Genomic DNA, 27,624 nt, shown 5'->3' with positions numbered 1-27,624 from the left:
TATTTTGAATTGGGGTGAACACCAACATTGGAAATCTAATCAAACAATTATGATACATTTAAATGTTCACAAACATTATTAACAGATGCTACTACATTCATGCTTGTTCATTTTATAAAGGACTGTATCTCAGAACAAAGATTTAAGATATGCTGTTCTTAAATTTAAGAACAAAGTCATCAGACTGCTTCTAATATGGTTGTCATTTATTTATAGTATTTTCATCTTTTATAGAGGTTTGTATGTGGAACACTAAAAAGTCAAACACCCTAATTAAACCAAATATTAGAGTTTAGCTATATTATTGCATTAAAAATTATCCTAACTTTGGAAAATGTGAAAGTAGGGGCATGGAATCAACAGATTAACTCAGAATGAGGTGTAAGATAACAGCAATATGTTTGTTAAGTACAGGGACAAAAAGGTACTAACTTCGCTTCTAATTCCAGACACAATATATTGTTTCCTTGTTTTTCTATTTTCACTCACTTTCCAGGTCTTCTTCGATGACTTCTTCGATGATCACATCAGGGCTCGGTCCCGCCTGAGGCAGAGCAGCAAGGGTTTCACAGGGGGTTACTGCAACAACCTTGCTCTGTGGCGGGAAGTGTTTTGCTTCTAAATGCGTATCACTGCTTTCCCGTTGCAAAGGAGTTGGTGGGCGGGCTTCACTAGTTTGGATAGAAATGTCAACCTTTTTCTTTTCTAGTGATGGGTATGTACCACTACAAGAAAATTCCTTTTTATGATTATATTTCTTTTGAACATTCTGTCCCATTTCACTTTCTTGAGGATCAAATCTGTTTAAAAATACAGAGGCTACTTTAAATCATTTCATAATTTTTTAATAACCACCTTAAAACCATTCCCTTTCCACATGACAGTACTGTGACACATACAAAGAGTTAAAGTTGTATAGGTGTCCCACAGGTATTTTTTTAAACAGCTGTATTGTTATAATTTACACACTATAAAATCCAATTAATTTTTACTAAATTTCGAGTTGGTAACCATAACCACAATCTAATTTTAGAACATTTCCATTATCCCGAAACTTCTGCCCATTCCCAAGCAAGCCCAAGGGTTTTAAAAGGTCAACAAGAGGTAAAATCAATGAGAACCTGAAGAAAGAACTTGATATACAGTCATATCACAATGATCTGATCCTAAAAGGACAGTGGATATAGGTTTTCAGTTTCAATTATCCAAATTTTAATTTGGCTTAGGTGTTTGATTTTAAACTATGCTAAGATTATTTCTTCTTTTAATTCACTAGCTTAAAAATAAAGTGTAGGAAGCAGTGAGAGGTACAATCCTGAGAAAATTACTAGAAACCTCCATCTAGGCCAAAAATCACCATCAGTCTGAATCCTTTGGATATGATTATTCAATAGCCACTATTCTACAACTTTTTCTATCTCCTTCATAAATCCACACAGATACGGGCTATCAAATCTAAAAGTATAGATATTCTATCAAAACAATGAGATTCTCAAAAGCTTTAATTTTCGTTAACCCATGACACATTTAGGTTCTTCACAGATCACCATTTAAGAAGCCAAATGAGGACGTCCCTGGTGGCGCAGTGGTTACGAATCTGCCTGCCAATGCAGGGGAGACAGGTTCGAGCCCTGGTCCGGGAAGATCCCACAGCCAAGGAGCAACTAAGCCCACGAGCCACCACTACTGAAGTCTGCATGCATAGAGCCCGTGCTCCACAAGAGAAGCCACTGCAACGAGAAGCCCGCACACTGCAACGAAGAGTAGCCGCAACTAGAGAAAGCCCACGTGCAGCAATGAAGACCCAACGCAGCCAAACATAAATAATAAATTTGGGAAAAAAAAAAGCCAAATGAAATCAGAAATAAGAACCTAAAAAGCCAACTGGATTCAGCAGACCTAACTTACCCGTCTCTTAATACACACTGACTAAAGGTCCAAACACTTCTGAGGATTCATACAGGTTGACAACTCTGTAATCTAAAACATTTCTTTTTACAGTAACCCTTGTCTGGCTTTACTGAGACATTTAATGCCGTCAACCAACCTGTCTCACAGACTTCTCCTCTTAGTTGTAGAACACCACTCTCTCCTACCCCTTCTTGGTTTTGTTTTGTTTTTTTTTGCAGATTACCCTTTCCCTGTCTTAAAATTTAATATTTTTTCCAGGGCACTGTCCTTGACGCACTTCAATACTTGCTCTCACTGGGCAAACCCATTCTTTAATTACCACCCATCATCAGCAGAGGCAGGCTACAGTGATACTTTCCCTAAAAACTAGGAAGAAATTTAAAAGACTTCTGAGTTAAATTTAAAACCAAGGCAAGATCAATACAGACTCTTCAAGAGACAATATACCCTTTGGTATTAAAAATATTTGATAGTAACCATATTCAAGTTATGAAAATATCTAGAAGAACGTACTGACTGGAAAGGATGATCATCCACGAAAAGTGCAAAAAGTCAAGTCACAGAGGCAAACAGAGGCCAGGGCTCCACATGTGGGGAAGATGAGCTGAGCCAAAGGACTGTACTTGAGGCCTCTGGCAAGGTCTTCCCTGGGGGGAAAGGAATGTAGCGGGCTGTCCAGGACCAACACTGTTCAGCTATTCGATAAACCTTATTCCCTTTATTCGGAAAACACCTCAACAAAGCAACTTCTGATGATTTGGCTTCTTGTGTCTGTCTGGATATTGGAAAAGAATGTCAACATAAGTATTCTAGTCCCTGTGTCAATTATATTTGCCCCTTAAGTTAATAAACTGGCATTCTGACTATATGTCAGTTTTCTGAACTTGGCTTACATGAGTTTACCTGGCTTAGAGTAAGATCTGCTCATGTCTGTTTCTGAGCTTGTAAGGCTGTGGGCTGGACCCTCATTATTTCCTCAGAATAATGAACGTGATGCTTGTTGGGGGACGATTTCCTTAGGAGTCATACCACCTACAACTGAATAAACTTATTTTCTTTTGGGGGTTTCTAAACCATTTACATTCTGACTACTCCTAAACCAAGAATGAAATTCAGAACCTCCTGTTAAGTTTCAGCACATACAGCTCACTTCCCTCTGGACAGTTCTCCCGAGATACCTAGTAAACAACAGTAACTCAACATATCCCACTATCTTCCCCCTCCCAACTTCTTTTCTTCCTGTATTTCCAAACTTGGTGAATAATACCACAATTCATCACCAAATACAGACCTATAAATCACTGAGGATGCTTCCCTTTTCCTCATTCCCCACACCCGAACAGTTACTAAGTTACACCACTTTTCCCTATTCAGCATTTGTCATTATCTGTTCCTCTCTAGTGCTACTACCTACATTTGGTTTCTCATCATTTGCTGAGACTATTCATATAACAGCCTAACCCATCCTTCAGCCTCCGGCCTCATATTCTTCCAAAGAACCCTCTATGGTCACTAGAGTTATCTTCTACAAGTGTAACCTAATTATTTTTACTTTCATGCTCAAAATCTTTTAGTGGCTTTCTATTATTTACAGCTGTGCTGTCCAACAGAACCTTCTGCAATAATGAAACTGTGCTGCACTATCTGACAGCCACTAACCAAATATGGCTACTGAGCATCTGAAATGTGGCTACTGCAACCAAAGAACTGAATTTTTCATTTTATTTAGTTTTAATTAATTTACGCTTAAATTTAAATGAACACACGTGGTTAGCAGCTACCATATTGGATAGCACAGGTCTAAGAAATAAAGTCCAAATACCACTACACAACAAAGTCTTTAGGATTCAGCCTCTATGTATCCTCTGCCGTATGGAATTATACATGCAGGTCGCTGAATGTAGTATGTGATCTCACTACCCATACAGTTCTTTCTGCAAAGATGCCTGCCTCCCTTTTGTCCTCCTTTCCAACTGCTACTCATTTTTCATGGATGAGGGAAAATAAAATCTCCTCTTTCCAAGACCCGTTACATCTCAAAGAACTGATCATTCCTTCCTTTGCATCTCCATTAAATTCTGCACAAACTACTATCATAGCAATTATGTACTTTATTATTTATGTGTATCATTGTCTACTTAGTTTAACTTCTCTGCATAAATCTCAGTATCTAGGGTGTTAGTGCCTAGCACAACATCAGTGTTCAATGCTAGCTGAATGAATGAATCTCAAAGATGACTCGGAGGACTTCCTTGGTGGCGCAGTGGTTAAGAATCCGCCTGCCAATGCGGATTCGACAGATTAACTCAAAATGAGGTGTAAGATAACAGCAATATGTTTGTTAAGTACAGGGACAAAAAGGTACTAACTTCGACCCCTGGTCCGGGAAGATCCCACATGCCGCAGAGCAACTAAGCCTCTGCACCACAACTACTGAGCCTGCACTCTAGAGACCGTGAGCCACAACTACTGAGCCCACATGCTGCAACTACTGAACCCGTGTGCCTAGAGCCTGTGCTCCGTGACAAGAGAAGTGACTGCAGTGAGAAGCCCGCGCACCGCAACAAAGAGTAGCCCCCACTCGCCGCAACTAGAGAAAGCCTGCACACAGCAACGCAGACCCAACGCAGCCAAAAATAAATAAATAAATAAATTTATTTTTAAAAAAGATGACTCTGATATATATCATTGAATACTGACCCCTTCTAGGTCTTTTAATTCTTAAATATTTTATGTGGAATTTAACTGATAGTAACCATTTTGCCCTTTATATTATTTTTCAGATTTTGAATCATAAATATTACACTGAACATCAATTTTTCTGTCTCAAATAATATTTCTGTCCCTTACACCATGTCAGACACTAATAGCATATTGCCATTCTCATACTTACTTTGTTGAATCCTCAAATTCAATCTTTCCCATATTGTTGAACATACAGATGATCTCACTGCAATTCATATTCAACCTAAAATTAAATACTTAGCATAAAAAATGTTCTAATACAAGTTTATTACTTTTCCTAATAAAAATTAGTTGCTAACATTAAAAACTCTGAAAGACAGAACATTTAAATAGCTTTCTAATTTATCACAAATTACACTTATTTTAATTTGGTTGCTAGTTTGGGAAACATTTTTTGACCCAAATTTTCAATTTATAACTGCTTGTTATTTTAATAAATCTAGCCTAATACGTTTTTATATTTAATTACCACGCTCTCCTGAATTATAACTTACTTACTTGGGAGAGTTCCTTAGTTTTAGAGAGCTGACTTGTGACAATTCGCTCTCAAATGTTAATTTCAAAGTCCAGATAATCTAAAATCAAAAGAGAAGTATCACTCATGTGCATTTTGCTTTGTTATAAATACTGTTGAAACAGAGTAAGATTTTAGAAAAAAAACTATACCCTTTAGGTATTTTCACTAATTAATGTGCTCAGGGTTTGATTTTAGGCAAGCAAAGGGAGGGATGCAAATAAGAGTTTATGAATTTTTCCCCAAAAGAAATCTAAAATCTTTTGAAGATTTGTATTAACAGATAACAAAAGACACTAGTTAATAAATGGGATACAGCTACATGATCAGGGAAAATTCTGATCAGATTCATTCTGCACCTGCACTGCTGTCCTCAAACGTTTCTCTTTTTTTTTTTTTCCCCATCTTCCTAATGCAGCTAACTAGGGTAAAGACCAAATTTTACTTTTTTTCACCTCCTAATGCCTCACATGTAATACACAGGAACTATAACTATTCTTAGAACTACAGCTGGAGGGAGGCCCGGTCAAGTAAGATGGTGGCAAACTCTTCTCCTTCAAAGTTCAAGACTCTGGAGGCAGGTAAACCAATGGCTTCTATTTTATATTTCAGTTCAATCCAAATATCTGATCATCTATGGGTAATGAGGCCCTGAAGATTCAAAGACAACAGAGTAGGATCTACACCCCAAGGGAGCAAGACAGAAATCAGCAAAGAGGATCAATGGTTAACCCCATCCTGCCAAACGATCCCATAAGAAACATGTTTCTACTGCTGCCTAATTCTAGGCACATGTTTAGATGACAGGGCAGAGTTGAATCACCTTGTCTCCTGAGGTGCACAGCTGGGGGCTGGGAGAAAAACCTAAATGGCATCTTGATAAGGTCTAAAAACCTAAATGGCATCTTAATAAGAGTTGACAGTCATACCTAACTGTTTATAAAAAAAAAATAGTCCTATTTACTTTGCTACTCTTACTTGTCCTCATTTTTTACTCAACTGTCCTAGAAACAACTTTCGACTCAATGTCATCCTACTTGTTCTCAGACTGTGTGTTATAAAGACTTTATTGCACCATTTCCCTAAGTGGTAAGTAATAATAAAAGGCCAAACAAGTTTATTAATGTTTATCTTAGAATTCAAACACCTAAGAATTCTAAATTGATGCCAATACAAATTAGGATAATCTGAAAAATAAATTCTTCTTGTTAAGTCTTAAATATTATATTCCAAAGTAGGTAATATAAGCCACCACAGAAATAATTCACATTATGAATTGTTAAAACTACCTGATTCAGGTCACAGTATATTCTTAGAGCAGGTGTGGATTTTAATTCTCTTGCTATCTTCATAGCTGCATCCAAATCATTTTTTTTCACTTCAATATATCTTTTAGCCGTTATTATATTTGATAAGTAATCATCCGTATTTCTTACTACCTCTTCACACAGGTTCTTTTTCCTTCATTTAAGATAAAGTTATTTTTCAGTATTTCATAAACATTTTTATGAAAGTAAATTTAAAGTAACTCAGCAGTATTGAAAAGGTAAATTCACTACTTAATGAACTTAAATAACATGGTTAATGAGGCATTCAACTGAACTGAAATCTATTATAGTTTTTTTTTAATTAATTAATTAATTTTTGGCTGCGTTGGGTCTTCATTGCTGTGCGCGGGCTTTCTCTAGTTGTGGTGAGCGGGGGCTACTCTTCGTTGCAGTGCACAGGCTTCTCACTGTGGTGGCTTCTCTTGTTGCGGAGCATGGGCTCTAGGTGGATGGGCTTCAGTAGTTGTGGCTCATGGGCTCTAGAGTGCAGCCTCAGTAGTTGTGGCACACGGGCTTAGTTGCTCTGCGGCATGTGGGATCTTCCCGGACCAGGGCTCGAACCCGTGTCCCCTGCATTGGCAGGAGGATTTTTAACCACTGTGTCACCAGGGAAGCCCAGAAATCTATTATAGTTGAAAGCTATGTACGTATAACTAGAAAAAAGGTAAATTTTGTAGGATACAATTATCATGTCACAGATACAGCTGTCATAGAACTGCAGAGGTATGACAGACACTAGACGATTCTATCACTTTTAAAAGTAAGAGAGAAATCCTGGCTCTCTTGCAGTCACTTGTGCCATTACAAAGACATATCTGTACTCATTTCTCACAAGGACCTACCTAGACATTTTAGAATTTCATAAGCAGATACATATTACATGAATTTAAAATGAGACTTCAGGACTTCCCTGGTGGCAGAGTGGTTAAGAATACGCCTGCCAGGCTTCCCTGGTGGCACAGTGGTCCAGAGTCCGCCTGCTGATGCAGGGGACACGGGTTCATGCCCTGGTCCGGGAAGATCCTGCATGCCGTGCGCACCGCAATGAAGAGTAGCCCCCGCTCGCCACAACTGGAGAACGCCCGTGCGGAACAATGAAGACCCAACACAGCCAAAAATTTAAAATAAATAAATTTATATAAAAAATAATGAGACTTTAAAATAGACTTCACCAAACCAAAACTTAGGTAGCGATGAACTATAATCTTCAAAGTAATCACTTACGAAGCTCACAGTTATTTCTTCATTATTTGTGCCTCACTTCTCAAAAATTTTTGTCTACAGTGGAATTAATTATTATGGAAATTAAGATATTTTGACCAAAAATTATAGTGTCTAACTTGCTTATTCATCAAATAAATAAAACGATTTCCTCAAAATCAAATCTGGCCTCAAAAAAGGAACGTTTGCCACACTGAAGAGTAATAAGAATGTGACAAGGCTCTGAAGGTGAAGAAGTATTCCAAAAAACTTTTAGTAATTATATATATGCTTTATGAAAATCATTTTTTTTAGGGGATAATTGGTCATTTTGATAAGTTCCAGATGATTCCTAAAAATATCATGCCCAGGGAGTGATGTCAGCAAAATGGCAGACTAGGAAACTCTAAGCCCTCGTTCCCCAATGGAGATTTCAAATGAGAGCCAAAGACTGGTTAAAACAATCTTATAGGACTCTGGGAAGTGGACAAAGGTATACAGCAATGAAGCAGATGTGCAACTGAGAGAAACCCACAGTCAAATCAGTAGGAAATTTCATTTCTTGACCTTGCCCAGACCCCTGCTCAGCGTGGTGCAGTCCTGGTCTGGAGACAGCAGCGCAGTTCCCAACACTTTCCCTCCGAAGGGGCCGCAGCAAACCTTATTCGCAACGTCCTCATTTGTCTGGGCGGCTGCCTGAAGAGCTGTTTTACCTAATGTGGAACTCAGGCAGCAAGAGAAAGTGGGCTGGGAAAGCTGCAGAGAGACTAACAGCTACAGGTGCTCTGGCAACAGAGACCACAGATACAGACACACAACAGCCCACCTGAGGCTCAAAGGAGAAGCTGGGGTGAGATGCTTTAGGAAATTAAGACATTGTAAAGAGCTAAGAATACAAAGGAGTCAAACAAGCCACACTCATGCAAGATACATGTTCAGAGAAGACCTCAAAGTACCTTAAGCCTTCACCCAGGCTGATCCAAAAACTCAGCTGCACAGGCAAACAGTCTGCAAAGACTGGGAGAGGTGGCTGTTTTTGCAAACGCCCAATTCTCTTTTTCAAAACAATTTTAACTTAAAAAAGTTTATTTTAAAAAACTGAGGTATGTTGACATATGACATTGTGCTAATTTCAGCGTACAGCATTATGAACTTATAAGTGCATATACTGCAAAATGTCCAGCTGCCATCCACCACCACAGTTACAGTTCTCTCTTGTGACAAGGACGTTCAAGACCTGCTCTCTTAGTGGCTCTCAAATACGTGACACCATGCTAGTAACTGCGGCCGCACACTCTGCGCCGCACCCTCACGACACACTTATTTTGTAACTGGGAGGCGGCACCTCCTGCCTCCTTTCACCCCCCTCACTCACCCCTGTCTCCACCTCTAGCAGCCACCCATCTGTCCTCCGCATCTAGGGCCTGACAGGATTCCCTTCTTTTTAATGGCTGTGTGATATTCCATTGCATACAAAGACATCTATATATGTGTGTGTGTGTGTGTACACACACCCACACACCCCACATCTTCTTTAAACATTCATCCATTGATGGACTCTTAGGTTGTTTCCTTATCTTGGCTATTGTAAATAATGCTGCATTGATCACAGGGGTGCATATATCTTTTCAAATTAGTGTGTTTATTTTCTTCGAATAAATACCCAGAATTAGAATTAGTGGATTCTTAATTTTTTGAAGAACCTCCATATGTTTTCCATAGTGGCTGCACCAATTTACATACTCAACAACAATACACAAGGGTTTGCATTTCTCCATATCTCTGCTACCATTTGTTATCTCCTGTATTTTCAAGAATAGCCATATTAACAGGTATGAGATGACATCTCATTGTGGTTTTCATTTGCATTTTCCTGATGATTAGTGACGTTGAGCACCTTTTCAGGTACCCATTGGCCAGGTGTATGTCTTCGTTGGAAAAATGTCTATTCAGTCCCTCTGTCCATTTTTAAATCAGATCGGGGTTTTTTGCAAAAGGGAATCCTTCAGGTTAAAATGAAAGAGATCAACATCTCTGGAGAAGCTAAATACATGGGCAAATACAAAATGTATTATTATTGTAATTTTGGTTTATGACTCCTCCATATTTTCCACAGCATTTAAAGAACAAATACATAAAATGACTATAAAGCTATGTCAATGGATACACAATGTATTAAGATGCAACTGTGACAACAAAACATAAAGAAGGGGTGGAAATGTAAAGTAGAGATTTTGTATGCAATTCAGTTGTGCTGGCTTCAATTCAAAATAGATGTGAGGATGTTATTTGTAATGCCCATGAAAACCACAAAAAAAACTAACTATAGAATATGCAAAAGAGAAATGAGAAGGGAATCAAAATGTGTCACCACCAAAAAAAAATCAAATAAACAGAAAAGAAGGTAGTAATAGAGGAAATGAATGACAAAAAAAGATATTAGACATATATAGAAGCCTGCACACCACAAAGAAGAATAAGCCCCGCTCACCGCAACTAGAGAAAGCCCACGTGCAGCAACGAAGCCCCAACGCAGCCAAAAATAAAAATAAAAAAATTTTTAAAAGGCAGAGAGTGGAAGAAAAGTGAGTTTTTTTTTTTTTTTTTTTTAATTTATTTTCGTCTGCGTTGGTTCTTTGTTGCTGTACGTGGACTTTCTCTAGTTGTGGTGAGTGGGGGCTACTCTTCGTTGTGGTGCACGGGCTTCTCATAACCGTGGCTTCTCTTGTTGCAGAGCATGGGCTCTAGGGGCCCGGGCTTCAGTATCTGCAGCACGCAGGCTTAGCAGTTGTGGCTCGTGGGCTCTAGAGCACAGGCTCAGTAGTTGTGGTATATGGGCTTAGCTGCTCCACACCATGTGGGATCCTCCCGGACCAGGGCTCGAACCAGTGTCTCCTGCATTGGCAGGTGGATTGTTAACCACAGTACCACCAGAGAAGCCTGGGTTTTTTTTTAATGACAGCATATAGTTAGGTCTATAAGAGACTCATTTTAGATCTAAAGACAAAGATAGGTTGAAAGTGAATGGATGGAAAGAGATATTCTATGCAAATAGTAACCAAAAGAGAGCTAGGGTGGCTATGCTAATTTCAGGCAAAATAGACACTAAGTCAAAAACCGTTACAAGACAAAGAAGGACATTATAGACTGATAAAAGGGTCAATTCACCAATAAAACAATTATAAATACATATGTACCAAACATCAGAGGCCCAAAATATATGATGCAAACATTGATGTAATAAAGGAGAAAGAGAGAGCTCTGTAAGTATAGGTGGAGACTTCAATATCCTACACTTCCAACTGTGGACAGAAAAACCATACAGAATATCAGTAAGGAAACAGACTACTTAAACAACATTGTAGACCAACTGGACCTAACATACAAACACTCCACCCAGGGCTTCCCTGATGGCGCAGTGGTTGAGAGTCCACCTGCCGATGCAGGGGACTCGGGTTCGTGCCCTGGTCTGGGAAGATCCCACATGCCGCGGATCGGCTGGGCCCGTGAGCCATGGCAGCTGAGCCTGCGCGTCCGGAGCCTGTGCTCCGCAACAGGAGAGGCCACAACAGTGAGAGGCCCACGTACCGCAAAAGAAAAAAGAAACCAAAAAAAACCCACTCCACCCAATGACAGACAATACACATCTTCCTCAAGCATACATGGAGCACTCTCCATGTTAGACAACATATTAGGGCAAAAAAGAACTCTTAATACATTTTAAAAGACTGAAAGTATACAAAGTATCTTTTCTGATCACAATGGAATAAAACTAGAAATCAATAATAGAAGGAAACTGGAAAATTCACAAATATGTGGAAATTAAATAACATACTACTAAACACAAATGGATCAAAGAAAAATGAAAAACACAAGGAGACTATCTTGAGACAAAGGAAAATGGAAAAACAAAGTATCAAAATTTATGGGATGCAGTGAAAGCAGAGCTAAAAGAGAAATATACAGCTGTAAACACATTAAAAAAAGGCATGGCAAACCAACAACCTAACTTTACACCTTAGGAACCAGAAAAGAACAAACTTAAGCCCAAAGCTAGCAGAAGGAAGGAGTAGTAAGATTAGAGTGGAAATAAGTATATAAATAGGATAAAATAGAGAAAAATCAAAGAAACCAAAAGATGGTTCTTTGAGAAGATCAAAATTGACCACTTTCAGCTACACTATCTAGGAAAACAAGAGAAGAGCCAACTTACTAAACTCAAAAATAAAGTAGGCATAGGATGATCAATTTTACAGACAAAAAATATTTGAAAACAGTGCTGTAAATAACTGTATGCCAAGAAATTGGATAAGCTAGACGAAATGGACGAATTCCTAGAAACACACCACCTATCAACACTGAATCATGAAGAAATAGAAAATCTGAGCAGACCAAAAAAAAAGTAAGAAGATTGAATCAGTAATCAAAAGCTTCCCCAAAAAGAAAAGCCCTGGACTAGATGGCTTCACCAAAAATTTTATGAAGAATTAACACCAATCCTCCTCAAACTCTTCCAAATATCTGAAGAGCCAGAGAAAACATTTCCTAACTTATTCTATGAGACCAGCATTGCCCTCATACCAAAGCCACATGAAAACACTATAAGAAAACTATAGATTAATGTCTCTTAGAAATATTAATGCAAAATCCTCAATAAAATACTACTAAATTGAATCAGCAGTATAGTGAAAGAATACCACATCATGTCAAGTGGGATTTATTCCCTGGAATGAAGGAAGCTTCAATATATGAATATCAATTAATGTTATACACCATATTAACAGAAACAAGTAAAATCCCCCCACAGGGTCCTTTCAAATGATAGAGAAAAAGGATGTGACGTTCTCAACACCTTTCAGGATAAAAACACTCAAATTACGAATTGAGGGAAATGACATCAACATAATAAAGGCTATATAAGAAAAACCCACAGCTAACATTACATTCAATGATAGACTGACAGCTTTTCTTCTAAGAATGGTAGCAAGAAAAGGATGTGAGATTTTGCCATTGCTATTTAATATATCGTTGTCAGTTCTAGCCAGAGTAAATAGGCAAAAAAAAAGAAAGATATAAAAGCCATCCAAATTTACAAGAAGTTGGAAAATGATCTCTTTTTGCAGATGACATGATCTTATAGGTAAAGATGCCACAAAAATACTAGTAGGTCTAATAAACGAATTCAGCAGAGATGTAGGATGCAAAATGAACACAACAAAAAATCAGATGCATTTCTACACACTAACAATGAACAGTCCGAAAAGGAAATTAACAATTCATTTTACAACAGAATAAAAAGAATATACTCAAGAATAAACATAACCGAGGACGCAACAGACTTGTACACTACACAACACTGCTGAAATTAAGGAAGACAAAAAAAATGGAAAGATCTCCCATGTTCATGAACCAGAAGATTTAATATTGTTAAGATGTCAATACCCAAAGCAATCTACAATTCAAAGCCATCCCTATCAAAATCCCAATGATGTTTCATGTAGAATAGAAAAGCCCATCCTATAAGTCACATGAGATCTCAAGGGATCCTAAACTTCCAAAACAACCTTGAAAAAGAACAAAGTTGGAGAGCTCACACATCCTGATTTCAAAACTTGCTACAAAGCCACATTAAAACAGTGTGCTACTGCCACAAGGACAGACAGATGGACCAATGGAACAGAACAGAGAGCTCATAAATAAATCTTCACATATACGGTTCAGCTGAGTTTTGACAAGAGTGCCAAGACCATTCAATGGAGAAAAGACTGTCTTTTCAACAAATGGTGCTGGGAAAACTGGATATCCACATGGGAAAGAATAAGTTGGACCCTTTCCTTACACTATACACAAAAATTAGCTTAAAATGACTCAAAGACCTAAATGTAAGAGCTAAAACTCTTAGAAGAAAACACAGGGCAGGGAAAGCTTCATGATGTTAGATTTGGCAATGATTTCTTGCATATGACATCAAAACCCAGGCAACAAAAGAAAAAACAGATAAGCTGAACTTTATCAATTAAAAACTTTTTTGGATCAAAGAATGCTATCAAGAGAGTGAAAAGACAAGCCACAGAAGCAGTGTTTTCTTAGGTCAGTCTCCCAAGGCAAAAGAAATAAAAGCAAAAATAAACAAATAGGACCTAATCAAATTTACAAGCTTTTGCACTGCAAAAGAAGCCATAAACAAGACAACAAAAGACAACCTACGGACTGGGAGAAAATATTTGCAAACGATGTGATCAACAGAGGCTTAATGTCCAAAATATACAAGCAGCTCAATATCTAAAAAAAAAAACCAATCAAAAAATGGACAAAAGACCTAAATGGACATTTCTCCAAAGAGGACGGTCATACAGATGGTCAACAGGCATATGAAAAGATACTCAACATCACTGATTATTAGAAAAATGCAAATCAAAACTACAATGAGGTATCACTTCACATGGGTCAGCATGGCCATCATCAAAAAGCCTACAAATAATAAATGCTGGAGAGGCTGTGGAGAAAAGGGAACCCTCCTACACCATTGGTGGGGATGGAAATTGATACAGCCACTATGAAGAACAGTACGGAGGTCCCTTAAAAAACTAAAAATAGGGGCTTCCCTGGTGGTGCAGTGGTTGAGAGTCAGCCTGCCGATGCAACGGACGTGGGTTCGTGCCCCATAAGGGAGACCCAAAAAATTAAGAACCCCACGAGAAAAAAAAAAAAAAAAAAAAAAAAAAAACCTAAAAATAGAGTTACCATATGATCCAGCAATCCCACTCCTGGGAACATATCTGGAAAAGACGAAAAATCTAACTCAAAAAGACACATGCACCTCAGTGTTCACAGAAGCACTATTTACAACAGTCAAGACATGGAAGCAACCTAAGTGTCCAACAGATGAATGGACAAAGAAGATGTGATATATGTATATGATGGAATACGACTCAGCCATAAAGAAGCATGAAATAATGCCATTTGCAGCAACGTGGATGGACCTAGAGAATATTATACTTAGTGAAGTCAGAGAAAGACAAATATCATATATCACTTTTATGTGGAATCTAAAAAATAATATAAATGAACTTACTTACAAAACAGAAACAGACTCATAGACATAGAAAACAATCTTATGGTACCAAAGGGGAAAGGGAGGGAGGGATAAATTAGGAGGCTGGGATTATCAGATACACACTACCCTATATAAAGTAGATAAACAACAAGGACCTACTGTACAGCACAGGGAACCCTATTCAGTATCTTGTAATAACCTATAATGGAAAAGAATCTGAAAAAGAATACATGTATGTGTAAATGAATCACTCTGCTGTACACCTGAAACTAACTCAATATTGTAAATCAACTATACTCCAATAAAAACCTTTTTTAAAAAACACAAACAAAAGGTAAGACACAGAAAGAGAATATCTGAAAATGATGTATCTGATAAAGGACTAACATCCACAACGTATAAAGAACTCCTACTCCGACCACAACAAAATAAATAATCCAAATCAAAATTGGGCAAAGAACTGGAATACATACCTATCCAGAGAAAATAAACAAGTGGTCAATTAACAAGCACATGAAAAGATGTGCTCCACAATACCAGTCATTACGGAAATGTAAGTCAAATCCAAAAATGAGACATCACTTCACATTCTGAAAATGGCTCATCTTTTAAAAAAAAACAAATGTTGGTGAGGATGTGGAGAAATTGGAACCTTTGTGCACTGCTGGTGGGAATGTAACGTGTGGCCACCATAGAATGTAGTTTGGCAGTCTTCAAAGAGTTAAACGTAGAATTACCATATGCCACTAAACTGTACTTTAATTTTATTGGTGTATAGTCGATACTCAGTGTTGTGTTAGTTTCAGGTATACAGCAAAGTGACTCAGTTATACATATACATATATTCATTCTTTTTTAGATTCTTTTCTCAAAAAGGTTATCATAGAATATTTAGTACAGTTCCCTGTGCTATACAGTAGGTTCTTGTTGGTTATCTATCTTATACAGTGTGTGTATGTTCATCTCAAGCTCCCAATTTACCCCTCCCTCCACCACTAAACTGTATTTTTAAATGGTTAAAAAGGTAAACTTCATTCTGTGTATTTACTACTTTTAAGAAGTATTTTTTAAATGCATGCACATGACCTATCACTTAAGTGTTATAATTAAATACCAAATGTGACATACCATCAGCATTGAGGAATAAAGAATATCAACTGATACATTCGTAGTGTTGAGCATATGTTCTAGTCATCCTAATCAGACTAAAAGACAGAACTAAGAGCCAAATAGGCAAGTACCATTTCTAAATATATTTATCACAACTTTTATGAGCCTGCCTCTTGAAATGCAAAGTGTGATTAAAGATTATTTGAGATCACATATATCAACTTTTCAAAAAGACTGGATATGTAACAGTATGGTATTTGTTTAGAAAAATCACTGGAGTATTCTTTGCTCTGATGCAAATACCTGAAAAAAAGTGATGGAACTATCCACATGAAAATGTATGTTTGCATTTTCCCAAGTACGCTGAATTCTACAACAGGATTCAGAATTGGAAAGTATTTTTCCGTGCTAACCGCTTTAAGAAAGAAATTGTTTATTTTAACAGCCTTGGGACCAGAAGACAAATAGCCTAAATGAATAAATAAATAGTTCTTCATTTTAAAGCTGTAAACATCAGCCTGTAGGGACCACCCATTACCTTCCAAACTTGTTTAAAATTTACTCATTTCTTCAGTCTATACAAAGGAATAAAATGACAAGTTAATGTTAAAAGCTTCAGTTGCACTGAGTCTATATTTTTAACTTATTACCTGGAATCAAGAGAAGTGAAAAGCTGATCAAACTGTTTCTCCAGAACCTCTATAAGACTGACTGTCTCCTCTTTTGTTTGATTGTATATGTGTTCGAGCACCTGGGAAGAACATAATACAAAGACCTAATTTGGTATTTTTATTTTGTAGGAACTGTACTATTCAACATAATTTTGAAAGTAAAAGGTACTTTTTGGACTTTTCAAAATAACAACACAAGAGATCAGATAATAAAAATAAGTCACAAGGTTAAACTTTACATCCTGGTACTTGTCAACAAGATCACATCTTTGTTAGCACTCTGTACTGATAAATTAGCAAAAAGGCCTAGAAAATCCACTAAGTTTTCTAAACTTCGTATCACTTTTAATCAGTACAGGAAATGGATCATTTTGGATAGCTGAGTTTCTCTCTGGCAGGATTCCTTAAATTCATAAAAACTTAAAATATAATATTAGGGAATTCCCTGGCAGTCCACTGGTTAAGACTCCGCGGTCCCAGTACCGGGGCATGTTCAGCCGCTCCGCGGCATGTGGGATCCTCCCAGACCAGGGTATGAACCTGCGTCCCTAACATCGGCAAGCGGACTACCAACCACTGCGTCACCAGGGAAGCCCTTCTTTATATTTTTAAACAAAGAATCATTGCTTGAGATCTTTCTTTTTTTCCTTTTAATTTTTCCTTTTTTGGAATGGGAATGTCTATCCTTTGCTTGCCCAACCAACGTATTTTAGAAGGAGATAATTTATTAGTTTCACACATTCAGATTGGAGAGGAATTTTGCCCCAGCATGAGTCATACCCTGAGTCTCACCCATACCTGATTTAGAAGATACTTAGATGAGATTTTGGACTTAGAGTTGATGCTGAAATAGGTTAAGAATTTTGGGGGTGTGAGATGTGCTGAATGTATTTTGCATGTGAGAAGGACATGAACCTGTTATGGGTTGAATTTTTACCCCTCTCCCAAATTCATCTGTTGAAGTCTTAAATTTCATTATCAGCTATAACTTTTTGAATGCCCTGGTTGTAAATTTGCCATTACTAGGTTCAAGGAGCTTGCTGTTTGTCAATAAATGAGGGAGTCTCTCTCTTGGGTGATGAGGTAAGAAAGAAAAGAACATAAGACTCAGTGTAACAGTATACAGCCAAATAATGAGCAATGTTAGAAGGGTGATCTGCAATGCTTCCAAGACAAAATTCAGCTCACAGCAAGCAGAAATGAGAGTTCCTTAATAAAGCTCCAATTTCAGTAGGCTGCTAGCACAACAATGCTAGGAGACTAATCCTAGCAGGCCATGAGAGTTTTCCATTCTTTTGTACGTTTCTCTCTCATTAGGTTATCATACTTAATAACTCAGTGCTGAGCTCTACCTTCAGTGATGTTACATCTAAATATACACATTTAAAGAGAACATGCCTTAATTTATGATAGAATTTGATCATTCAGAATGCTTACTTTTACAGCAATACTTAATCGTTCAAAATTTTTCCCTGCCACCTTCAATGCTTCATCAATTTCTTCCACAGTTTCAGTCTCCTAAGAAGGGGGAGGGGGACCACATACAAATACAAAATATAAAAACAGATGCTTAGATATACTGTATTAGTTGCAGAAACATCAAGCTACCGTTTTGGTTACAAAAGCAACATAGACAAATTACAGAAATCTGAAAACAAGCAACGAAGAACATTTTAGAGTTTTGGTGATAGCATTCCGGATTTCTTTTTTTAGCTATCTTTTTGAATAAATGGGATTATGTCCTATAAACATTTTGCAACTTAAAACTACCTGAAAATTTTATCGCAGCCATAAATAAATACATGTAAAAAGTAATAGTTTTTAAGAAAACAAGATTATGATTAGGCTACGTTAAGATTTAAACACTGAAGATAGTGCTCTCTCCTCTCCCAGCCCACTAATGATCTCCTTAACAAAAAAACTTAATACTCCATTCAACTGCATTTTGGAGTTTCTTGCGTTTCTAACCTTCAATTAAAAGAATACATTATTTAAAGTCATCAAGAGTAGTAACTGGTACAATTCAAATCTTCCAACAACAATTACATCATCGTCAACGAGTGCCATTAGGCCTTTTAGCTGTCATTAAAACAACTGGAAAATCACACTTAGAATTTAGAAACTTGTGGGACTTCCCTGGCAGTCCAGTGGTTAACACTTCGCCTTCCACTGCAGGGGGTGTGGGTTTGATCCCTGGTCGGGGAGCTAAGATCTCACATGCCTCGCAGCCAGAAAACCAAAACATAAAGCAGAAGCAATATTGTAACAAATTCAATAAAGACTTTAAAAATGGTCCACATCAAAAAAAATCTTGAAAAAGAAAAGAATTTAGAAACTTGTACTTTACACAAGTTTCACAGAATCTGAATTCAGTAACTAGGTTCAAAGGGAAGCAGCTACATACAGGTAAATATCAAGAGCACTAACAGAGTTGGTCAAAGGTAGAATGGGCTGCCTTGGGAAGAAAAGAGAATTGTTGAGACATAGTTTAGAATAAAACAAGAGATTCATGCAAGGAGTGTAGGTTTACCTCTGTTACCTTTAAGCTTCCAAAACAATCTATAATTATACGACCCTTGAGAGGAGAGGAAAGTTAAGCTACCAGAGAAAAGTAAAAATGTTTGGCCTCATCTCACTTCATGAATTACATTTTTCATACCTCTATTACAGTTGATGGGTTCAAAACAGTCCCGTGTGTGGAGGTTGAATGTTCTAAACCAACAGTTAGTAGATCAGCAGTCTTTTTAAAGTCCTGAGAACAATTCTTCATCCTGGAAAAATGTCAAGTACATTATTTTAAATATCAACATTTATATAATGTTTTAAATCTTCTATTCTGATTTTTACCCTCTATCAAAAATAATTCTGGACTTCCCTGTTGGGGGCAGAATTGGTAAGACTTAGCAGCTAATTAGAGGGGAAAAGTAAGTTTGAAAAAATGTTGAAGGGCCTTCCTGGTGGCGCAGTGGTTGAGAGTTCGCCTGCCGATGCAGGGGACACGGGCACGTGCCCCGGTCTGCGAAGATCCCACGTGCTGCGGTCGAGTGCCATTAGGCCTTTTAGCTGTCATTAAAACAACTGGAAAATCACACTTAGAATTTAGAAACTTGTGGGACTTCCCTGGCAGTCCAGTGGTTAACACTTCGTATCAACATTTATATAATGTTTTAAATCTTCTATTCTGATTTTTACCCTCTATCAAAAATAATTCTGGACTTCCCTGTTGGGGGCAGAATTGGTAAGACTTAGCAGCTAATTAGAGGGGAAAAGTAAGTTTGAAAAAATGTTGAAGGGCCTTCCTGGTGGCGCAGTGGTTGAGAGTTCGCCTGCCGATGCAGGGGACACGGGCACGTGCCCCGGTCTGCGAAGATCCCACGTGCTGCGGAGCGGCTGGGCCCATGAGCCATGGCCGCTGAGCCTGCGCGTCTGGAGCCTGTGCTCTGCAACGGGAGAGGCCACAACAGTGAGAGGCCCACGTACCGCAAAAAAAAAAAAAAAAATTCTTATGATGACTTACAAGAACACTTACAGTGGGTTCTCAATTATCTATGATATGCAAAGAGAGGAAAACCATGACTAAATACGCTTTCACATAAAACAATTTTAATCAAGAATTCAACTTCTTGGGCTTCCGTGGTGGCGCAGTGGTTGAGAGTCCGCCTGCCGATGCAGGGGACACGGGTTCGTGCCCCGGTCCGGGAAGATCCCACATGCCGCGGAGCAGCTGGGCCCGTGAGCCATGGCCGCTGAGCCTGTGCGTCCGGAGCCTGTGCTCCGCAACGGGAGAGGCCACAACAGTGACAGGCCCACATACCGGAAAAAAAAAAAAAAAAGAATTCAACTTTTTACAAATTTCTAAAAAATAACAGCTTACAGTATAAATTGTGCTTTAATTTCCTAATCATCTCTCCTTCCCTGATATTTTTTGGTAGAGATGTTGGTAATCATTGAACTATCCTAAGCTCAATTAAAGTATTTATACACACAAATGCCAGCTATTAAAAAATGTACTTATAGGCCTGCCTTATGTACATAAAGGTAATGAATTTACTAGGCAAGTTAATTTCAACGGAAGAGTAAGCTGCATTTCTTGTCTACAGATGCTAGAGTTTCGGCCTATTTTTATCTTTATATCCCTATGTTGGCTGGCACACAGTAAGCACTCAGTGTTTGCTGAATAAGTTAATCATAAGCCTATAATAGTTTATTATGATTAAATGTTACTCTCATAGAATAATACACTAGGTAATTTTTAAACATTCAATTACTTTAAAAAGTGGATATTCATGTTCTTGAAAACATATGTCAATGCATTAGCCATAAGGAGTCCATCATTCAATTCCTGTTTCAAAATATTAAAGACAAATCAGGAAAGAAATACATCATGTATCAAGGAATACTTCTATTTTAAAATATGTAACTATTTAAACCAAATTCTACTGAAATTAGGAAATAGGGGTTTCTAACGTAAGTACACTCGACATGGAGAACTAATTAAAAAATGGCAATTTGGAAAAAAAATGGGGTACCTAAAACAGATTCATCTACTTCTGAAAGTAAAACTTTACTTTGCAACTGTATTTGACATTACACATACCTAGACAAAAGTACAATCAAACTTGACTTGCATGATGGTTAAAAAGTAAGGAAGTTTCACATAGAAGTCCAGATTTCTATTTTGTCTTGGAAAAGAAAAGGATAATCTGGGACCACTGGGATGGTCTCAACACACAGCTCCAGTGACTGGCTGGAGCTGAGTAGGGGCTCCCTGCTATGGAGCGGGTGCACGATCTCTACTGCCCTTTTAAAGTCGGTCTCCCTCACACAGTAAGTCACCTGCTAGATATGTAGGTGTTCCTATATGTTATGACTCACACAGAGCCACAAAGATTCCTAAAGATTTATTCTAATCACTCCACTCAGAGCTTATGGAGGAAGTGACTGATGGAATACAAATAGAAGAGCTGGGAGCAGTACCTGCATTCAATGAGCCTGAGTGCTACCGCTGGTTCTATCAAAAACCAGTTGCCAGACTTTAGCTAAGTGCTTTTAGTACCCAAAGAAATAACTCTTCTGTTGGTTTCTAAGCACCCATTTAAATCTGGACAGAGAAACTGCAGCAGTTATGTGAAAAGCATGACTGCTAGCCTAAAGGATTTTGGATTTTATTTGGACAGGCAATAAAGAACCACAGAACAGGAAAGAGTCTGGAAGAGCTAAAGGTAGGCAAAAGAGACTAAAACAATTAAACAGAGTGTAAAAATGGTAATCTTGCATTCTTTTTTTTGCCTCACTTTAAATAAGGACAAACTAATGCTGCTTCTTTAGGAGCTGGATTCATTAACAGCTCAAATTATAAACTTAAAGAGCTCTCTGTAAACAATGGGTTAGAAATATTAATCTAAGAATGACCTTTAATCAATAATTCTAAAATAACTCTTTCAGAAACATACTGAACTTTAAATACTAAAATAAGTGCACATGGAACATACTTTTTAGGCTGAAGTTTTTCCATAAAAGAATCTTCTTTAATACATCCATCTATTGGGCAGTATTCTTGTTTTGTATTTATAGTTGAAACAACCTTACGACAAAAGATTAAAAACAAAAAAACAGAAAGTCATTCAATAAATTCTGTTTATCCAGAATTCAAAAAACTAGTGAGCCATTCATAGATAAATGAAAAGATCCTTAAATCCTCTTTAAATCAAAGAAAAATTGTACTTATGTGATATTTTTATCCTATTTTAATTTTTGAGGAAATCAGTAATTTGACAGCTATTAATTAAACAGAACATTAACTAAAACACCACACTTATAAAGGAAATACTTGGAACATTACTTTAAAAATTTACTGTAAAAATTTTACAATGCTATCTTAAGGTATGTTCAAAACTCTAAAATACTTGGGGATAACTTTAATAAGAAAAATATAAGCCCTAAGAAAAGAAAACCAAAAAAACTTACTGGGTATCATAGAACAAAAACTGAATAAATGGAAAATTATGTTAGGTTCCTGAAGACAAAGATTTAATACCCTAAAACACATCTAATATAAAATTAATATAATCCTAAAGTTCATATGGAAAATATAATGTGTAAAAATTACAAAAATTTTAACATACCAGGTATAAATGGACCTACACAGTTCAAACCTGACTTGTCTAAGGGTCAACTGTAAATGGACAGAACAAAGCCCTGAAACAGATCCTCATATACAGGGAACTTCATACAGCCTATAAATGGCATTTCCATTAAATAGACGAAGCATTATTCAATAAATCATGTGGGAAAGCCAGCTAATCATTCTGAAGAAGAAAGTTACATACCCACCTTACATCATATAAAACAGAAAGAGATTTAATATGCGCCTTTTAAAAATACTTATACTTCAATACTTATATAAGTATTGAAAAAAATAAATATGTATAACTCTGAGATGAAAAGTCTGCCTAATCAAAGAAAACTTAGAAGCCATGAAGGAAGGGGGAAAAAACAACTGAAAAAGGAAACATTTCTGAATGGTTAAATGTAATAAAACTAAAAGTGAAAAATTGGGAGAAAATATCAATAGTTAAAATACACAGAACGAAGTGTTAATATTTCTATCACATGAAGTATTCTTACAAGTTAGGAAAAAGACAATTCAAAAGGAAAATATGGAAAGGACCTGGAAGGATCTGTTAAAGATCCTCCCAGAAGAGCTGAGAAGTCAACATATGAAAAATTGCTCAATTTCCCTAGCAATCAGGGATTTGCAATTTAAAACAAGCAGATACCCAATTTTTTGCCCATTAAATTGCCAAATATGTTTTTTAAAATGTGACAAACACCGATTTTTTTTTTTTTTTAAGACACAGAGATTAACAGAACCTGCTGATGGGATTTTTTTTTGGTGGGAGTGGGTTTGAGGAATTATGCAAAAATATAGTGAAAGAATTTGAAAACCACCTAAGTGTTTTTGATAAAGAGATATTACAGCACTTATGTACCAGGGTTTATCATGCAGCCATTAAAAGTAACGTAGGAGGGCTTCCCCGGTGGCACAGTGGTTGAGAGTCTGCCTGCCAATGCAGGGGACGCAGCTTCGTGCCCCGGTCCGGGAAGATCCCACATGCCGTGGAGCGGCTAGGCCCGTGAGCCATGGCCGCTGAGCCTGCGCGTCCGGAGCCTGTGCTCTGCAACGGGAGAGGCCACAACAGTGAGAGGCCCACATACCGCCAAAAAAAAAAAAAAAAAAAAAGTAACGTAGGAGACGCTCATGAGGATAGGTTAATGCTGAGAGATATAAAGCAGACTACTAAATGTTATAGTCTCCCATGTAAATACATATGTGTCTTTGGTGGGAAGAGGATGTCCTAGCAAGGTTTCAAGTATAACATACCAAAGACAGTTATCTATTATTAGATAATTAGGAGAAAAGCATTACTTTAAAAACATCACATTGGATCAAATGTTATTTTTAGGCACACACCCCAAAATTGGGGGCTAAAACCTTAATAATTTCTATCCACCTACTCATTTATGCCCCTTTGGCTGGTCATTTCATAGTTAAGAAGTTAATGTTACTACCAGTAGATTTGATGCAGAACATTTCTCCCAGGAAATTTAAGAAAATATTAAATACAACTGATTTAAAAGATTTCAGTTAAAATTGTGTAAAGAGTCTTAACTTCTAATATATATAATAAAGATTTTCTCCCCGTTCCCCTAGCACAGCTTGTCACTTAAGTTTTATTTATGGTGGTGTTTTCGCTTGGTTGTTTTTTTCTACTTGTAAATGAAAAAATGCGGTCAAATTTAAACGGCATTTCTTCTATGGTTTCTGACTTCAGTGATATATTTAACAAGGCTTCGCCATCCAAGATTACACAATTATCTATAGTCTCTTCTATTTTACATTTTCAATTTGCATGTTATTAACATTTCCAATCCACATGGGATTTTAATATATATTAATTACCTATTGATTGGATAAATTATCATTTCCTCATGGCCCAATATACTTTTGGACTCAGGTCTAAATTATCAATAAAATGCCAGTATTTTTGGAATGGTACCTAAGTATGATCCTATCCTTGAACAAAACCTGCCATATTGCTGTATGTAATTATAGAATGGTTATTATTAACCATTAATATCAATCAAAAGCAGAAGGGATGCTATAAAACAAAACATACACGTATAAAAGATAAAGACTGGGAGATAAATTCATATTCACCCAAACTCAAAAATAAGAACACAAGTATACCCATTAACCCTGAATGGAATCATTTTAGGCTTAAGCTTGAAATAATCAGCACTACCTAGGCCTTCAACATTAAAGATAAATTATAAATATGTCTAATGTGAATATAGGTACCTAAATCTTACTTTTTAGAGCAATGTACATTATTTAAAAATAATAAACTTCAATCCTGAAATAGTCTATAAATTCAGACTTTTCACTAATTTAGACTTGATTCTTCCATTATCTCTTATTCCAAATATAAGATTATCAGGAAAAATCTAAACTTTAAAAACTAATAAAAGAGTGGTAACAATTTCAGGATGGTTTCTTGAAGGACTCAGCACAGGGGAAAAGGAAGGAAGGATGGGACAGATCACATATCCCCCAAAGTGAGAGTCGGAGCTAGTCAAATGATACAAAATAGATTTGTTACAACCCTAAAATCAAAAACCAATATTTGTAAATACACTATAAACACTTCATTAGATGTTACCCAAAACACTAAAAATAATACAAGTATAGTGATTTAAGAGACCATTAAACACAAAGTCATTTGCCACAAAAGGCAAGAGGTTACCGTTCTAATAAACTTGCTGTTTTTTGAATATCAGAACAGGATGGATATGAGCAGAGACAGTTCTGCCTCTTCCTTTTCCCTTCACACTCTTTACCCACCATAAGATTCAATGTGTCAGGGATACTCCATTTCAACCACAGGAGCTAAGTTCCCCTTTGCCTTAACTATGTAGCTAGCCACATCTGAGGAACTGACTGTCAAAAAAAAAAGGGAAAGGGGACAGGAATTTCCCACAATAAAGGCCATGATTTGTGAAGTATGTAATTCCAAAACAGATGTTTTCTTATATGTAAATGTTTATGCTATAATTGAAACTTTCACAAATTATACATTTATGTTTATATACATATTATTATATATTTTTTTATCACGTTTAACCTGCAAACCAGTTAATCCACACCTAAATAATCAAGGGTCGACTACACTTATGTTAAAGCTTGTAGAGAACTTTCACATAATTCAGATTTGACTCTTACAATCCTATGAGATAAAAAAAGCAGGTATTATTTCCATCTCACAAATAAGGAAACTCAGCCTTAAGGTGTCAGAACTAGGACTGCATTCCAGGTCTTCTGCCTCTATGTTAATTGTCTGCCACAGAAAACAATGGATACAAATCCCCAAACTCTGATCTCTCAAGTGGAACACTATGAATTTAGAGATTAAGACAACTTTCCAGGAACATACTATATAAACTGAGCAACATTTATATTTGTAGTAAATGCAAAGAATGGTCAGTAAATTTTATTTTAAATCCTTAATTTGTTCTCATTATTACGGGCGCACAGATTTTAGTGCAACTGTACTATTTTTAGCACTTCTGAAGTTAACATTAACTTTAGGCCGTTGTTTGCCTTCTGTTTCGTTTTTGTTTTTTTACACATCTCCACAAATGTAAATTTGATGACATGCAAAGGTTGAGAGTCGGGGGAAATTCACAATTTGCTTGCATGGTACTGGTGTGGAAAAGGGGAGTAGAGATTTGGGGACTTCCCTGGCCGTCCAGTGGTTAAGACTCTGCACTTCCACTGCAGGGGTCGCAGGTTTGATCCCTGGTCAGGGAACTAAGATCCCGCTCGCTGCGCGGCCCCAAAAAAGGGCAGGGGGTGTAGAGATTTGAAAGGAATATACTTCATTAAAATAAAAATAAATTAAAAAAGGAAATATTCCACAGAAATCTCCAGAGTCAAAATATGTAGGCTAATAAGTTTATGACCTTAACCTTGCATTCTTCTTGATCTCTTTGAACAATTATAAAATGGATGTGAAAAGCTTTACCTTTTACTAGGTTTCTTTACTTAAAAGACTCAGCAGCAAAAATGCAAGTTTCTAGTTCCTAACCAGAAATATGTTTTATTTCTTTAACATTTTTACCTTTAACATTAGGCTGTAATGCATTCAGTGTGAAAGACAATAAAACTTACCTCACAATCAGGGCATGTAATTGTGCTGTATTCTTCAGTTATTAACAAGCACAGTTCACAAAAAGCATGTCCACATTGAAGTTCATGGTGGTGACCTATTGATGAAATTCTATTGTGAATTAAACTTTTCAGTTTGTCAACATCGAATATTCAGTATAATCAGGGGAGAAAATTAAAGGGAACTCTCTTGTATAGGAAAAGATATCTAGTTTAGTTAGAAATGGATGATTAAACAAAATTCAGGAGAAACAATACAACTCAGAAGGAGGGAGAAAAATCAGAAGAAAAAACAGGCAGAGCTATGTAGTATTGTTTGCCTTTCTTTATACAGTTCTTTGGTACCTATAATACTTTGAATCTGCCATCTCTTATAATCATATAAAGTGCTCTGAGGTACTTCATTTTGACATTGTAAATCCCCAGCTAAGTAGGCTGGGAATATTTATTCAACCTAGAGATGGATAAACATTTTGGTGATCTGGGGTAAATGGTATAATCCAGACTCCAACCTAGTTCTGTTTCCAAGTCTAATGTTCTTTCTACCTGATCATACTTCCCTCTGCTAATTTATATTTCCCATCCTGTGAAGGGGACAGTGAGGGCCGACATGAGAAACTGGCAAAACCCCTCTCTTGAACAAAATAATGCCATTTGCAGCAACATGGATGGACCTAGAGATTGTCATACTGAGTGAAGTTAAGTCAGACACAGAAAGACAAATATCATATGATATTGCTTACATGTGCAATCTAAGAAAAAGGGTATAGGGACTTCTCTGGTAGCACACTGATTAAGAATCCGCCTGCCAATGCTGGAGACACGGGTTCGAGCCCTGGTCCGGGAAGATCCCACATGCC

The 27,624-nt window shown here is 37.0% G+C and overlaps 1 protein-coding gene across 1 annotated transcript in view; it reads right to left on the bottom strand.

The window, feature by feature from the left end:
- RNF17 (ring finger protein 17) overlaps nucleotides 1-27,624 on the bottom strand; it is a 109,871-nt gene that overhangs the window by 80,293 nt on the left and 1,954 nt on the right. Inside the window, exons 2-10 of the mRNA XM_024751247.1 lie at nucleotides 26,768-26,862; nucleotides 22,029-22,120; nucleotides 19,196-19,307; nucleotides 17,974-18,054; nucleotides 16,516-16,616; nucleotides 6,460-6,631; nucleotides 5,155-5,231; nucleotides 4,805-4,879; nucleotides 490-800 (exon numbers count right to left, since the gene is read on the bottom strand). Of these exons, the coding sequence (XP_024607015.1) occupies nucleotides 490-800; nucleotides 4,805-4,879; nucleotides 5,155-5,231; nucleotides 6,460-6,631; nucleotides 16,516-16,616; nucleotides 17,974-18,054; nucleotides 19,196-19,307; nucleotides 22,029-22,120; nucleotides 26,768-26,862 (1,116 nt within the window). The remainder of the gene's footprint in view (nucleotides 1-489; nucleotides 801-4,804; nucleotides 4,880-5,154; nucleotides 5,232-6,459; nucleotides 6,632-16,515; nucleotides 16,617-17,973; nucleotides 18,055-19,195; nucleotides 19,308-22,028; nucleotides 22,121-26,767; nucleotides 26,863-27,624) is intronic.

Source organism: Neophocaena asiaeorientalis, unplaced genomic scaffold (assembly GCF_003031525.2).
Source record: "Neophocaena asiaeorientalis asiaeorientalis breed wild unplaced genomic scaffold, Neophocaena_asiaeorientalis_V1.1 scaffold897, whole genome shotgun sequence".
In the NCBI taxonomy this organism is placed as follows: domain Eukaryota; kingdom Metazoa; phylum Chordata; class Mammalia; order Artiodactyla; family Phocoenidae; genus Neophocaena; species Neophocaena asiaeorientalis.
This window is presented reverse-complemented; position numbering and strand designations above follow the sequence as displayed.